The sequence below is a fragment of the Triturus cristatus genome, chromosome 4_2, assembly GCF_964204655.1.
Source record: "Triturus cristatus chromosome 4_2, aTriCri1.1, whole genome shotgun sequence".
Lineage (NCBI taxonomy): Eukaryota > Metazoa > Chordata > Amphibia > Caudata > Salamandridae > Triturus > Triturus cristatus.
In genome coordinates this window covers 250,609,310-250,624,912 of record NC_140586.1, presented here as the reverse complement: position 1 = coordinate 250,624,912, position 15,603 = coordinate 250,609,310, and the positions used below count along the sequence as shown (strand labels likewise).

The window sequence follows — 15,603 nt, the reverse complement described above, 5'->3', positions numbered from 1 at the left end:
GTTTAAGAAAAGCTCCAAAAAATATAGTTATTCAATAACATGTTCACCCAGGGTGAGTTTAACAATAAATGTAGTGCATCTTCATATGTTTCTATTTAACATAAAAATATGTGTCTAATAAATGTCTCTTGAAAATACAGAAATCGGGGGCAAAAAAATGCATGTGAATCATATCCTGAATATTAGAGTCACAAAATTGACTCCAGAGGTGAGAACTGGTCCCATTGCAAGTGGACCGTATTTAAACGTAATAACATCCATTAAATGTTGCCTTTCAGGTAAAATTGCATTCGATCCACATTTTACAGATAAAAAATTTAAATGCAGTCTTTTATTCCGAAGACAGTGTTGTAGATCTACTTCAAAGCTTTTTATGCGTGTTCATTTTTTTGACCCAGAACCCAGTGTTAAGTTTTTTAGTGGGAAACGCTTCTTTGCTTTTAAGTCAGTGACTTTAAGGGTTTAGAAAACATATAGTTAGTATTCATATTCTGAGCAAATTCTCATCCAATGACTTTTTTAATAAGTTTAGTAAACAACCAAAAAACATAATATATAACCTGGCAATAAGCACAACATATTATTCCTGTTAAACATAACTTGATGCAAATCATTTTGATAGAACTGGAAATAAGGCCAAGATAGCGTTTCCAAAGTTGGGATTCCGCAAAGGTATATTTGATTCACTAGAAGAGCATGAGGCCTTCAGATACCTGGGCAGTGTCATAGGCATGGCACAGGCGCTGATGTCATGGCAAGAATCGACAAAGCAAGGACTACCTTTGTTCATCTAAAGAAGATCTGTAGCTCCAGGTACCTAACTCTGTTAACCAAGTTCAGACTTTTTAGAACCAATATAAAACCAGGTCCTTGAGTATAGAGCAGAAACTTGGAGCACAACAGTGTCCACTACCAAAAAAGGCCAGACCTTTGTCAGCACCTGCCTGAGGAAAATCTCTAAATCTGCTGGCCAGACGCCATCAGCAACAACGACCTATGGCAGCAGACTTACCATCTCCCTGTGCACGTCTGCATCAAACACCTCCAGGCAAGCCCTGACCGGGAGCCCTCAAGGGAAAAGGAAAAGAGGAAGGTCAAGAAACACCTGACGCCGTGGCCTCAAGGCTGACTGCAAGAAGATATGTTACACCCGAAGTCAGATTGAAAGACTAGCTCAAGAAAGAAGTGCTCATGACCTATGTATACCCCAGGAGGGATAGTAGGCATAAGTAAGTGTATTTATTAATGTAACTTATTGACTGTGCTTCGATAGCGTATAATGCAGCCAAAGGTATTTTTGCAGTAGAGGCCTTGAGTAGTGATTACACATCTCTTTTACCCTGAGTTTTAAAAGAGTGATGTAATCCAAAACCTGTTGATTTAGTTTGATTCAATGTTGGTTCATTATAAGATCCTTTTTGCGTCAGCTGTAGGCGTAGCCTGCATGTGGTGCCACTAAGCACGTTTGTGGATCTCCCCCGCCCTCTTCTCAGAATGCTTCAGTTTCTGAGGTCAGCTCTTCAATCGAGGCAGTCAGTGCCGTATGCTGCATCGCATGTGAGAGTGGCAGTTTCTGCGTTTTTGAAGAGGCACAGTTCCCTGCAGGAGTGATGTATGTGAACTCACTATGGCGGAAATCGCTCGGCATTGGAGAATGTAGCAGCGGAGCAAAGTCGAGCAATTATTTAAGGCATTCGGGCCACGAGTGCTGAGGAAATCTTCCACAATCGGCTGAGTGGCGGTTTCAGGACAACTCAGCCCATGTGCAGAGGTGAGTGCAACTGGCCGCCGGGAGTCTAGGTGGGTCAGCACTCTCTGCCGTGGCGGGGAGTGCAGATTGTTAGAAGCTGGCCCCAAGGATTATTATTATTACTGAATCTCAGCAGCTTGGAGAGGATTGGGAAAGGAGAGAGAAGAGGAAATGCAGCAGCAACCCCTAAATAATTGCAGTGCTACAGAAGCCAAAGTTAAAGAAAGACAATAAAGCAAAGAGTGGGAAAAAACATCACAAAGAATGCAACATTTTAAGGGGTCTGCTACCTCCACTACCTCTTCGACCCCTCCTTCCCAGAGAGTTCAAAAGCATGCCATACAGGCCAAGTCAGTGGCAGCTCATGCAAACCGGAGCTAGCAATCTAGAATGTATTCTCAATTAGCATCACAGCTTAATGATAGCAGGGCAAGCAACCAGAGTGGGAGTGAGAGGGAGACTGAATCTGAAAGACTTAATGTGTCTCCAGAAATTGATCCTAGGAATCCTGAGCAATCTTCCACAGTGGTGACTTTGATCTAATGTAATAAGGGAGAGTAAGTAGGACCTGCGACAGAGACTGTAGTAAGTGCTATAAGGGAAGCGAGACCCACAGAATATCCTTTGTTTGTAAAGCAAGCAAAAATCTGTTTGGGCACTGTGATGGCACAGTCTGTGCCCGTAATGGCAGAAGTAGTGCAACTACTAGAGTCAGGAGCACAGCAAAAGCTTATGGCAGTGAACAAGACTCCTACCTCTTTCAGCAGGTTATCCCACTGCTGGACCCGGAGTAAATTCCAGGTCAACTACAGAGTCTAGCAGTGTTTCACCCAATTTTATTCTATCTAGAGATGAACAAGAGGGGGATTGCCCACGGAGAGACAGTTGCTCGATCCAGTGAAAGTTATACTTGTTTCTATATTGCTCGATCTCAGAGAGTTTATGGTTTCACAGGCACAAGAGGTTGCAGCTCTTCACTAGAGATGAACTAAAATAGAGGAAAATATGTCGGAATTTACTGTTCGACTACAAGAGGCCGAATCCAGGATATCAGACCTGGAGGACAAGATGGGGTCAGTACAGCAAGTGATGCTTAGCTTGAAAAAGAAAAAGGAATATTTGGAGAATAAGGTTGAAAAACTAGAGAACTATGCAAGACGCTCAAATCTGCGCCTGGTGGGCATTCTCGAGGGGAGTGAAAGCCAGAATGTGGTTCAGCTGGTGGACTCATTGATCAAAACCCATGTGCTGCCTGATTTTTTCATGGGATTTGTCTATCATTAGAGCCCATTGTGTACCAGCTCAATGCTCACCCAATTCTATGTATCCACGCACCATTGTGGTGAATTTAGCTGATTATTGTATTAAAGAACAGATTTTGTCTGAAGCAATTGAGAGAGAAAAGGCATCTCCACCTCAGAAAATTTCCAGTTTCACATCTTCTCTAACATGTTGGCTTCTGCAGCACATCGCCAAAAAGAGTTTGTAAGACTAGCAGGTATGTTTAGAACTCAGGGTACCCACGCATCTCTGGTGCAACAGTTGAAGTCGAAGATGCTTGTAAAAGGTCAGTTTAATCTCTTTATGAATGCAGAAGAGGCTCACAAATGTTTGTCTAAAATGTTGGTTTAATGGTAAAAAAATTCTGTTGCATCTACCTTTTCTTTTCTCTCACCCTTTTTCTCTCTCCAGCTTCCCCCCCCCCTTTTTTATTTTAAGGTGAGGATTCCGAATGGATTTAAGGGTACGAGTCGGAGGGGCCCTTTCAAGGGGCCACAAGTGTAGCTAGGCGCTGCAACATTGCGCTACAGGCGCTGGTGCAAGGTTGAGGGGTAATGCAGGTTGTTCCCTTCGCATTGGGTTTTGGGGTTCAGAGGGTCCCTGGGTTGTTTGAGGGCGGGGTTCTGGCTGGGGGAGCACATTCAGAAACATATAGTAGGTTTAAGGAAGGCTGTAATTCCATTTTCCAGAGCAAAAAAATTGAGGATGGAAGCAGTGAAATCCATAGCAGAATATCATATCAATCTTGGAGCTTAAGAGTGAGATGGTAGCGTCAAGCTTGGAGATGGAGGTGATGAGAGATCCTAGTTTATTTTCCAGAGAGTGTAGGGCAGAGCACGGCATGTTGGGTGGCTCGATGGAAACAGGATGGGGTGCAATTGGCAGTGGAGGGAAGGGAGAGGTGGGGGTATGGGTGGGGAGTTGGGGTACAAGGTTCAGGGGTGGGGAAAGGTGGTGGTTGAGAGCGGTTGTTGGTGCATCAGAGGTGCAAGGAGAGTTGTCTTTGTTGAAGTTACAAGGAGGATAGGAATTGAGGACATAATTAGGGGGAGATAGGAGAGGAACGAGGTGGTGGGGTAGAGAGAGAGGAGGGGAATGTGTGGAGTCATAGAAAGGGAGGAGGTTTGGAAGGAAGAGAGGGGAGGGGGTTGGAGAGGTCCTGTAAGCTAGGTGAGGTGGATGTGAGGGTACGGGTACCTGGTAGAGTGAGGGGTGTTGGGAGATAGGGTGGTTGAAGAAAGAGAGTAGGTCTGCTAGGTCCAAGGGAGGGAAAGGGAAGGGGTTACAACGGGGGGATAGGGGGTGGCACAACATTACTGGAGGAGTGGGGGGAAGAAGAGAGATGCAAGAGGTTTGTGAAGAATTCAGGGTACACGGCGAGGGGAGGAGGGGGTAGAAAATAGGAGAAGAGGAGGGAATAGGGGGAACGTAAGGAAAGTTAACTTGGGGAGTAGGTTGGAGGAGAGGTGGACTAAGTAAGGAGGTGGCAGGTAGGGTTGGGGGGTAGGAGGTAAAAGTGGAATACCGGGACGGTGCAGATTGGACGGGGAGCATATTAGCTAAAGGAGAGGCTGATGTGATGAGGGAGGGGGGCACACTGTGGAGGGGGAGGAATGGGAGAGGAGGGAACAGGGGAGGGGGGAAGAGGGTTGACCTGTGCCTCCCGAGGGTGCAACCTATTGGAGTGTAGGGGGGTCAAGGGAGGAGATAGGGAGTAATGGGTGGAGCTAGAAGAAGAGTCAGGGGAGAACCCAGTCGAAGGGGAGGGAAGAAGGGAAGAGGTGGTCGAAGTGAGAAAGACAGGTGTCTTTAGCTTAGATCATGACAGTACAGTTGTTATAGAGTGAGGTAGTGAGGGAGCCGTTAAAAAAACGCAGAGGGGGACATTTTTAGCTGTTTCCCATGAGGGATAGAAGAGGAGGAGGTGACGTTAAGGGAATTATATAAGCTGGTGGACCAGGTGGGGATGTCGTGAGTGAAAAAAATGAAATCGTTTGAGCCTCCCATAAAGACTATTGTAGAATTGATCAACAAAAAGGGAATCAGGGAAACATTCAATGGTGTTTTGCTTGAATAGTTTTGCTGAAGCTTTAGTCAGGTTAGGAGGGTAAATGATTTTGTAGCAGTTAATTCCAGACTTAACTCAAGTGGTGGCCATGTTGGGAGAATGAGGAGGAGGAGGGTGGTGGGGATATGAGAAGGGACTAGGGTAGCGGTGATGAGTAGAAGTATAAGTAGAAGAAGGGGGCACATATTCCAGAGGTCGGGTGAAGATACCCAACTAATGTGCGGTCAGGGAAGTGATGCAATTAGGAACAGGTTGTTACTTCAGAACAGAACTGATTCAACAAAATAGGATTGAAGATAGAGCGGTGTAAGAGGAAGAAGAGGGCACAAATTCCAGTAGTCCAGAGAGGTTAACCGCCTTAATGCGCGGTATGGCTCCTTTGTAAAGTCAGGCATTGTAGACTCAAACCTCCTCAGTCATCATGAGGCCTCATAGAACTGCTGATCGTCAAAGACAGACACGGTACCTTGATCACTACCTTAGTCTCGGGATCGGTGCTCACTCCAGGGGGAATTAGCGCTCACTCCAAGGGCTACTCGGGATCTCCCAGGGTGCCCCAGTCCTCAACAGCCACTCAGGTAGGACACTTGGGTAAGGCATTACAGCTCTCTGGACTGCTCCGGTAGGGAGTAGCAGCAGCAGGCTCGCGCTTCTACGTTTTGCCTGTGTACCAAAGCCCCATCAAATAGGACACATATAGAAAATATTTTGTAGAACATATTTCTACAAAAAAAGTGTATCCTTCTTGTAGCAGGAAGATCTGTTGGGATGTGTAGATCGCTGTAGATGCTTCGTTGTGCAGGTATAGCATTTACTTATGGTAGCAGGTGATAATTGTTGGCCTTGGTGCCGAGGGAGTATTCCGAAGTAAAGTAGCTGTTACACTCCATGATCGCTCTCTCAGGATCGGGTCTATTGTCTGACTCCCGTCGCCATGTCAGGGTCAGGCAAGCTCGTGAAGCAACGTGTAGTTCACCCGGTGAAGCAACGTGTAGTTCACCCGATGCACCCCCCGCATCTGAGCCACAGCTGATTAGCTTGTTGGGCATAAACTTCTGCCACTTCTGGTGTCTACCCCCTGCCAGCAGCCGTCGCTACCACGTATGTAAGGCAGTCTTGGTTACGGACAGAGCCGCGCCTCGCAGAGACATTTCTGCCGCCATATCTGGGTCAGGCAAGCTCGCGCTGGAACAAACAACGTTTCCTCCGCTTTAAAATAACGCTATGGGTACCTTGTGTCAATATGCCCAACTGTTTGTGGCAGGAGAACAGTTGCGATGGTAGTGGCGGTGCGCTGGCAGAACCGAGTTTGCTCAGCTTCTTAGCTTCTCAGCATCTGTGCAGTGAAGGCGCCATTTTGGGGTCCTGTACTGATTCTCGGCGAGAACAGCAGCCCGGCTGAAGTTTCTAGTTAAGGCATCAAAGATCATCTTCTTGGCACCGTCATCGGCAGCAAAAGTTCAGATGTCTGGTTATGTGTGGCGATGTTTCCGAGCAGGTCCGGTGTACTGTGGCGTCCCGAGGAATGATCGATCGCTTCGGGTCATCTGCCGCCTCCGCTCCACATCCTCTGTCAAAAAGACGTAAATATGAGGGCTTGGTGAGATGCGCCTCTTCATTCAATCCAGAAGTTATTTTTCTACAAGAGACTCATTTCAGAAGTAATAATCCAAAGCTTGACATCCCGAAGAAGTACTTTTATGCATATTTTGCCTTGGCGGGGGTCACAATGCGGGAGGGGTGTATGCAATTTATTTGGCAAGTGATATCAAATGGCAAGTCAAAGATGTTATCAGGGATGTCATGGGAAGGTGGCTTTGGCGAAAAGTTTTAGTCCTGGGCAACTTCCCTGAATTTGATTGAATATTATGGCCCAGTTAGTGATGAGATAGATCCATTGCTAAAGTTATACAACCTCACAGTGGGGGCAGAAGGATTGATGATCCTAGGGGGCGATGATTTAAATTATATATTCAGGATCTGACCTTAGACACAACAAATCGGGCAAAAAACAGCTTAACTCTAAAAACACAAACTTTTTTTCTACCTTAACGAACGATTTCCATTTAGTAGGTCCCTGGTGGGTGGGTCGGCCAGGTGCAACCCCATACACATCCTTTTCACACCGTTTTAAGACCGTATTATAATTTGGATTTTTCATTTTATTTCACAGGCAGTTAAATTTAAGGGTTCTGACACTTGGGCAAATGCCTCTTCTGACCATTCAGTTATATTGTTTCTGGTAGATCTGAAAACTCTCATTAGAGAAAGGCCTAGATGGCAGTTTGGTAGGTGTCTCTTGATAGACCATTATTGGCTGGCAGAGTTGAGAGTATTCATAACAGAGTTTTTTAGATTAAATTATACGGAGTTTGGCAGTGGTCACTCTTCTTCCTGGGAGGTGGCGATCCCCTGGGAAATGAAACTAAAAGGAGCTCTTTGGCTCAGAGGAGCTCATTTGTTTCTTTGTAATTTTATGACTCTAGACCCTACTGTAATGACTGCCACAACATATTCTCCATGTTGTGGCCAGCCAATCAGGATCCTCTATCCACTTGGAATGGGCAAATCAGAGCATATCTCTGCATCAACTGTTCAGATATCTCTAACTTTTTCAGAGGGTTAACTGTTCATGCATTACCGAAGCTCCTCTTAAAATGCTAATTTCTGAAAAAAAAGCCTGAACAGATTTACACCAAATTACAAAAAGCTTGCTTCCTGAGTAAACTAACTTTTTGCCAAATTTGGTGTAAATCTGTTAAGCTTCTTTTGTTTTGGAGAGCAATGTTTCCTATGGGAATTACCATGGTAAACCACACTATTGGGACCTCTCATTTTTCTTGCTACCCTCAACGGATCAGTGTGAAGCTTTCCATGAAGGATTTATACTTAACTGAAATAAGTATATCTGGTACCGCCATAGATTATTCGTCATCAGTGATGTAACACGTGAGGTTATAAGCAGTACGTCTGAGTGGTGCAAGTAATACTTAGGTCTATATATTTTTATTAGAAGACCTATGCCTAAAGCCATTTTAACCTTTGTTTTTTCCATTGAATTTCTAAGGTTTTCTTAACTTTAGTTAATATCTTTTTGCCTTACTTCAGTGAATTTCTATGTTTTTTTAATGTTAAGTAACATCTTCTTACAATACATCTGTGGCCACTCTCTGCTGTGCATGGCCAAAGGGCACGCTTGGCAAAGGGTTAAACATAGGGCCTAGACCAGCGCTGAGCCCCACATGGGCAGCCAGCCACCTGCGTATGGCTAACCCCTGTGAGCAGCCAACTGCCCACGGACCCCTCTTCCACCTTCTTCCTTTTGTTATGGTCCCGAAGGACCACAGGTTCAGTGCTGGCTTCTGTGGGAGTCCCGCGGGACCACACAGGAGACACTCTGGCTCCCACAGTAGTCACATGGTGCTGTGATATGACAAATTCTTTCTATCTTCATTTTGCCCAGTTGGCGGCCCCTCATGAGGGCTAAGTGCCCACTTCTATGTGTTTTTAAATACTTTTTCAGGACTCTTGGACTGGGCCCCGAGTCCTGTAATGAGGGCCGCAAGATTTCTCCTCATATTGCAGCCAGCCAATCGGAGCTGTCTGTCACAAGAACAGTCCCATGAAGCCAGTGAATCCGAATGCTTCATTCTGATGTGTTTTTTCCCACGGTAGTCCCGCATCACTAGATATCACTCTTTTTTTAAGCTCTAATTTCTCTAAATCAGCTAAACAGATTTACATAGCCTCAAAGAAAGACGCTTTCTGAGTAAAGATCTAGCTTTCTGCCAAATTTAATGTTATTCTGTTCAGCCATTTTTCTCTCTATCGCTGTTCAAAAATCCCTATGGAAATTGCATGGGGAAAATAGTATTTGAGATGACCTGTTTTTCTAAGCCCCCGCTTGACAGACCATCCTGAAACATTTCAAGAAGGAGCTGAGGGAGAAGAACTTTGTTTTTGGAAAGTTTCATCAAGATTTGTCAAATGGCACTAAGGTCATTAGTTGCATATTACTACAAAGTGGTGCTCGTCACTGTGCTATATGTGTATATAATATAAAATGAAAAAAACAAAGGTTAAAACTTAATTATAGGTAGTAAAACGTTATTTATTCTTTCTTTACAAACCAAACCTTAAATGACACAAGCATTAGGCGTATGCACCACCTTTTTATAACTAGCGCTCCTCCATACAGATTGTTTTCAGCTTGCTGACCACACAACAATAACGACAACTCGCCACTCTACCATGCACTGCTTATACCCTTTCATATTACTTCACTAATACCATCTGAAACCATAGCATTTATAACAACACTTATGGCATCTCAAATCCCATAGTTTGTGAGAACACAGTGCATGGGACAGTGGTGAGTTCTAGTTATTGTTAGTACATGGTGCTTGGCGGACTCAGCAGGTGCTATTGCCCTGTCTGAGTTCTGTGTTGTGTGTTTGAAGAGAGATTGGATACGCACTCTAAGGTTTAGAGCCCCTCTACGGGTCCTACAAGGAGCAAGGGAAGCGTTCAGTCTGGATGTCAGGAAGCAAAGCAGCTGTGCTGTAGGTTCTTATGCAGTATGCCCTATCCAGTCGCATCTTTACTGGGTTCGGATTCATACCCTGTAAAACTGGGCCTGGTGTTTTTGAGCCTGTAATTTCAGGTCCACCAACACTGGACCACTCATAGTATGGCAGAGCAGAATCCCTAGGGGATACCTCTGTGCTGGGAAAACTGAAATGGGAAATGATTGTGAGAATTGATGTTTGATCACTGATTTCTGCTGGTTTTCCCCCACATTCTGGGCACTTTTCCTCAGATATATTCCACCAGTTTTAACTAGTGAGATATGTACATGAAAAAGCCCCAAGGATCTAGTATTACGATGTAGCTCATAACACCGACCTGGGCAGAAACACATTTTTCCATCAAAATTCAGATACAATGTAGAGGAGTATGTGAGTCTTGGCTGCTAAAAACATTCTTACTTGGTATAAAGAATAAAAGATCTGAATGCTCCTAGAAATAGTGCTGTATTTGAAGCAATTCTTGACCCCCACTATGGACCTGCTTATAGAATACTGTTAGGTAAATGCCACTCAAAGTGTACATAGTTCAGTAACATCTAACGCTATTTTATTACCTTAAATGGACATAATTTGTGCCTGATCAGAGGCCTCCAAAATTTCAAAAAAGGACAAGCCCTTCAGAAGCTCCAGGTTTCTTATAAGTAAACAAAAGGTTCTTTCCCTAGTACAGTTCTTATTATTTTAAACGTATCCATGTAGTTTGCCTAATGAATTAAAGTATGATCCATTCTGTGTCCTCAAATGCATCATTCATTGGAGGAGATGGAGGAATAGGAACAATATGAAAGTAGTACTTTTTGGGAGGTTTTTGAAGAAAAATCTGAAAATGCTACTCTGAGGTTTGAACCAATTTATGAGTCTTAGCCATGACCTAAATCTAATTGTAACTCATTTTGTTTCCTCTGATTTGCCTTTCGTTAACCTTTTATGAACAACCTCCAGTGAGCCTTGCTGAGCAGTCGTACAAGAACCCTAACTCGTCTTAATTGAAACTCTGCAGGTGTCGTAATGGCACGGTATGGACGTGGATGGAAGGACATTAGGAGGTTCACAATCTCCACTCTGAGGAACTTTGGTCTGGGGAAGAAGTCCCTGGAAGAGCGGGTGAGCCAGGAGGCCATCTGTCTCTGCGCAGCCTTTGAAACCAAAGATGGTAAGTCATGCTTCCAAAATGCGTCCACTTTCAGGGAAACTCATTGTGTTCCTATTTCCTGTTTGGTCTCTAAAGCAAGGATTGCACTAAGCATTCTTGGGATTTACCAGTGCTTTAGGGGTGAGTTGCATAGTTTAAGAAACATTCATTCTGAACGGGAATTTTTCAGCCTTCAGCATAGCACAGCTGGGTGCTGCTGCCTTCAGCTCTTGATCATTGCTGTATTTTGCTTGTTCAATACAGGCCCCAGGAAATTCAGCCGTGTACATGTTTCTGTAGACTAAATTCATGATAAACGACCTATGGGTAGGACTTTCAGGGCATAGTGGGTGTTTGTGTCTATCTGTATATTTATACGTGTGTGCATGTGTGTGCCTGTGTATGTGTGCACGTCCACTTATGTTTATGTGTAGGCATAGGAGTAGTAATTGGGCATATGAGGGTCTGAAACAAAACATATGATGGAGAGGCCTGGAAAATAAGCTGTACATATCCGTAGACTATGTGGCTGTACAATGGCATATAAATCTGGGCAACATATTAGGCTGTGTGTGGCATATGTGTCTGTACAAGGACATACTATAAGTCAGCATTTCCTAAATTGTGGGCCGCAGCCCACTGGTAGGTTATGAGCCAATTTTTGGTGGGCCAGTAAAGTCTGAGCAATAAATAAAGATGCCTTTAAATTCTGCATTAGCTTGTCACATTTGCTGTTGCTTCAAAGACACATTTCAAATGTCAGGCTATGTCTTCTGACAAATTGCTGCTTATTATTTTAACATGGGATTGGGGTTTACTTTTCTATCTCTGCCTGGTAAATGAGAGTTTTTAAAGTGAAAATATATGACAATCTTGCTGGAGTACAGTGGATGTGAAAAGAAAAGCTTGGAATGCCATTTGTTTGCAACACACAATAAAATGTAAATACCTTAAATTTCAACAGGACCAAAACATATCAAGACACTTTACTGGTGATACACAAATGATACATGTTCACAGAAACCCGATTTCTGCACAGTATCCTTTGAGTACAAAATGCTAGTTTTATCAGTAAAACTGTACCTCTGTGCAAAGTTAGTTGCCATTTCAATGGAAAATATGTTGTCTGTAAATGATAACACGCTGCTATACAATGCTCTAGTTACATAAAAATAAACTTGCCCCCACTCATATCCATTAAAGGTAGGTGGGTTGCAAAAGTTTGTAGCTCTAAAAAGTGTGTTGTGATTCTAAAATGTTTGGGAACCACTACGATAGGTAATCCTGGGCAACATTATAGGCATATGGGACTCTACCTTGGCATTTGACGACTGCTTCAGTGTAGTGGCCAGATGTAAATGTGTGTGTGTGTGTATGTGACGGCACTTTGTTTATGGTGGTTGAGTCTCAGTTTAGTAGGCTGTGCATATGAGGCTTGCCCAGGCATTTGCCGGGGACACCTGTGCATGAAAGTCAGTATCTGGAGATATGTTGGCAGTGTCTGGGCATATGAGACACCACTTTAAGCATGGTTGAACCTGGGTTTAGAGGCTGTATATGAGTATATTAATTATTCATTTGCCATCGGGGAATTCCAACAAGAAAAGAAAAGTTAATCATAGCAACTGTAACGTACTTAGGACACTAGTTTTGGGAGGATGTATAGAGATGATGATGAGAGAAGGTAAAAAAAAAATCATGCTGTAATATTTGAGGAAAATATGTGAATGAGAAATCATATCGGTGCAGTAGTAAGCAGCGACTCCTTTCATCCGAATAAATTCAAACACATCGTCCAGTGTCTCCAAACATCCAACAGGACTCTAGAAGGGTACGATTTAGTTAAGTCTTTCTTAGATTATTGCAGTTCATTGTACGCTGACCTTATTCTTACCAAAGCCCCAGTTGCTGGAACCAACTTCCTCTTACATCTGCAACAAATCGCGTCCTTGACAACAATCAAAGTTCTTGGAGATGCACCATTTCTAGGCATCTTTGAGGTTGCTAGCAACATCCACGTCAACAGACCAATTTGTAGTGCTCGTCAGTCACTCAATGTACATTGTCACTGAGCCTTGCTCCTTCCTGCACACTGCCAACCCCACCCCCAATACTCCATGATTACACAGAATACCTGAAAACTCCTCATGACCTCCCTGGATGTAGAGAACCTGGAAGTCAAAATACTTTAACACTCTCAAAAACAGAAACAGTTTTTACACGTGCCCCTGGCCGGACATGCTGCCTTTCTCAATTTCTCCAGCAACAGCTTGAACATTATCCCCTGATGAACATTACCTTCTACACCAATAAGGACCTGCCCTAATTTAATCCTCTCATGAAAGTCTACAGCCTTTGGCCACCATAGAGCACCACCAACCTAACCAGCAACACCTTTTCAGAATTATACCAAAGCTGCATCCTACAACACACCCTTGTCCACACACCTACTGCCTGCTCATGTCATGACGATCAACTTGCTTGACAGATATGCTACCAGCTTTAATAATCTCACTCATCCTTAAGAACTTGAACATCCTCCCCAGCATCTATGTGATAGAGCCGTCCTTGGTTATCATTACTCACATGCAAACTTCCCTCCGTTTCTCATCAACAATTTCAGTTTATTTCGGAATAAAGTGACATAAAACCCCAATAATTGAAATACAACTAAAAATATATGCATAAAAATATATACCTAACACTTCATATGCACTGATAAGGCAATGTATATTTAAATGAATCCTTGCAAACTATAGGGGATGCAACAACTAGGTGGGCTAAAACTAAAGACAAACGTGAGTTTTGCAGCACGTTTCTGAAAAAATCTCTATTGAACAAATAGATTATAGCTCCTTGATTGGTACCAAAATGTGGTTATATATATATATATATATATATATATATATATATATATATATATATATATATATATATATACAGCTGCAAAATGCGGAGCACTCACGGGACATATTTCAGTTGAATTTATTTCAGCAAATGCATTTCGGCGTCTAGCCTTCTTCAGTGCTTATCAACTTGACATTAGGCATTGCACATGTTTAAATACTTTGTAAAACGATCTCATTGGAGAGGCACACAATCACAGTCAGTGACGAAGGACAAACACAGTTCTAGGTCCTAATACCTCTTTCCTGGCTGCCATGTCAGCGTGTGTTTAAATACTTGCAACTTGATTGAAAGCATATCGTTTTTACATTTGAAAGTTCTCAGTCTCTCATAGATGCTTTTTAGATGAAAAAGTCAAATGTTTTTACCGCATTTTGCAGCTGTATATTTTCCCGTGATTTCGCCCTCACGTTTAAGCGGAAATCAGCACCCGTCACGAGTTCTGCAGTTTAAGGGTGAGCTTTGGAGCCAAAATTTAACTACTGCTAGAACCGCCGAGGAGAAAATGAAAAAGCATCCTACCAGCCTGGCTGACAATTATTTAATTGGAGGATTAAAGTAATATATACAGAAACCTGTAGGATGGTGAAACATTTGAGACCCTGGCAGACGTGGGACGGAAATAGAACATCATGGCACAGGCAATTGGAGGCACAATGGCCGTTTTATTTCGAGGGGCTGGATAAGTCATGCAGCATGCAAGTGACATTTGACTTTTTCATCTAAAAAGCATCTATGAGAGACTGAGAACTTTCAAATGTAAAAACGATATGCTTTCAATCAAGTTGCAAGTATTTAAACACACGCTGACATGGCAGCCAGGAAAGAGGTATTGGGACCTTGAACTGTGTTTGTCCTTCGTCACTGACTGTGATTGTGTGCCTCTCCAATGAGATCGTTTTACAAAGTATTTAAACATGTGCAATGCCTAATGTCAAGTTGATAAGCACTGAAGAAGGCTAGACGCCGAAATGCATTTGCTGAAATAAATTCAACTGAAATATGTCCCGTGAGTGCTCCGCATTTTGCAGCTGTATATTTTCCCGTGATTTCGCCCTCACGTTTAAGCGGAAATCAGCACCCGTCACGAGTTCTGCAGTTTAAGGGTGAGCTTTGGAGCCAATATATATATATATATATATATATATATATATATATATCAATATATATCAATCAAAAGTTCCAATTCCTACTACTTCCACTCCGTGGCGGCGAAGAAGGAAACTCAGACCCCGCTGGACTTCAGGTAGGATATTTATTGCAACTCACAACCCACGCATGACGCGTTTCGGGCCTCGGGAGCCCTTGACAAAAGACATTGTGGTTGAAACGCGTTGGCATTAAAACAAATATAACAATCTGTTGTGACCACGATCCTGAAGTGCGAGTATTTCTTTGTATGGGACTCGATATACAAAGGTGTCCTAAAAAAAATAAATATATATATGTATATAATGTTACCAAAGGTGACATTTCATTTAAGGTGGTATGCGCATTGTGCACTATATGAATATTCAAAAGCTTTAACATTATTCTGTTTAAACAATCATTTTAATTGAGCACTGCAGTACAGTACTGACCGGTACAGTATAAGATATCAAAAGTAATTTCAGCCATAACCCCTCAGGAACAGGAGTTATCTAACTCTGAAACAGGTGTAATGTAGTTACCAAGGTGAAGTAAAAGAAATAAACAATTGAAGATACACCAGAAGGTAGTGTACAGAGCCACCCAGAAGATACGTTATTGCAATACTGAGGGGGTGGGGGCACATGTCGCATCAGGTAGAAGAGCGCGGTACCATAATCTGTGATCCATGTATCCCAGACATACAACACCAAAGATTTTGACTCACTTGAAGGAATCGCAAACAAGT

The 15,603-nt window shown here is 43.1% G+C and overlaps 1 protein-coding gene across 1 annotated transcript in view; it reads left to right on the top strand.

Moving 5' to 3' along the window:
* Nucleotides 1-15,603, top strand: part of LOC146833576 (cytochrome P450 2D17-like) — a 227,833-nt gene that overhangs the window by 57,114 nt on the left and 155,116 nt on the right. The window contains exon 3 of the mRNA XM_085601433.1: nucleotides 10,689-10,841. Coding sequence (XP_085457559.1) covers nucleotides 10,689-10,841 — 153 coding nt within the window. The remainder of the gene's footprint in view (nucleotides 1-10,688; nucleotides 10,842-15,603) is intronic.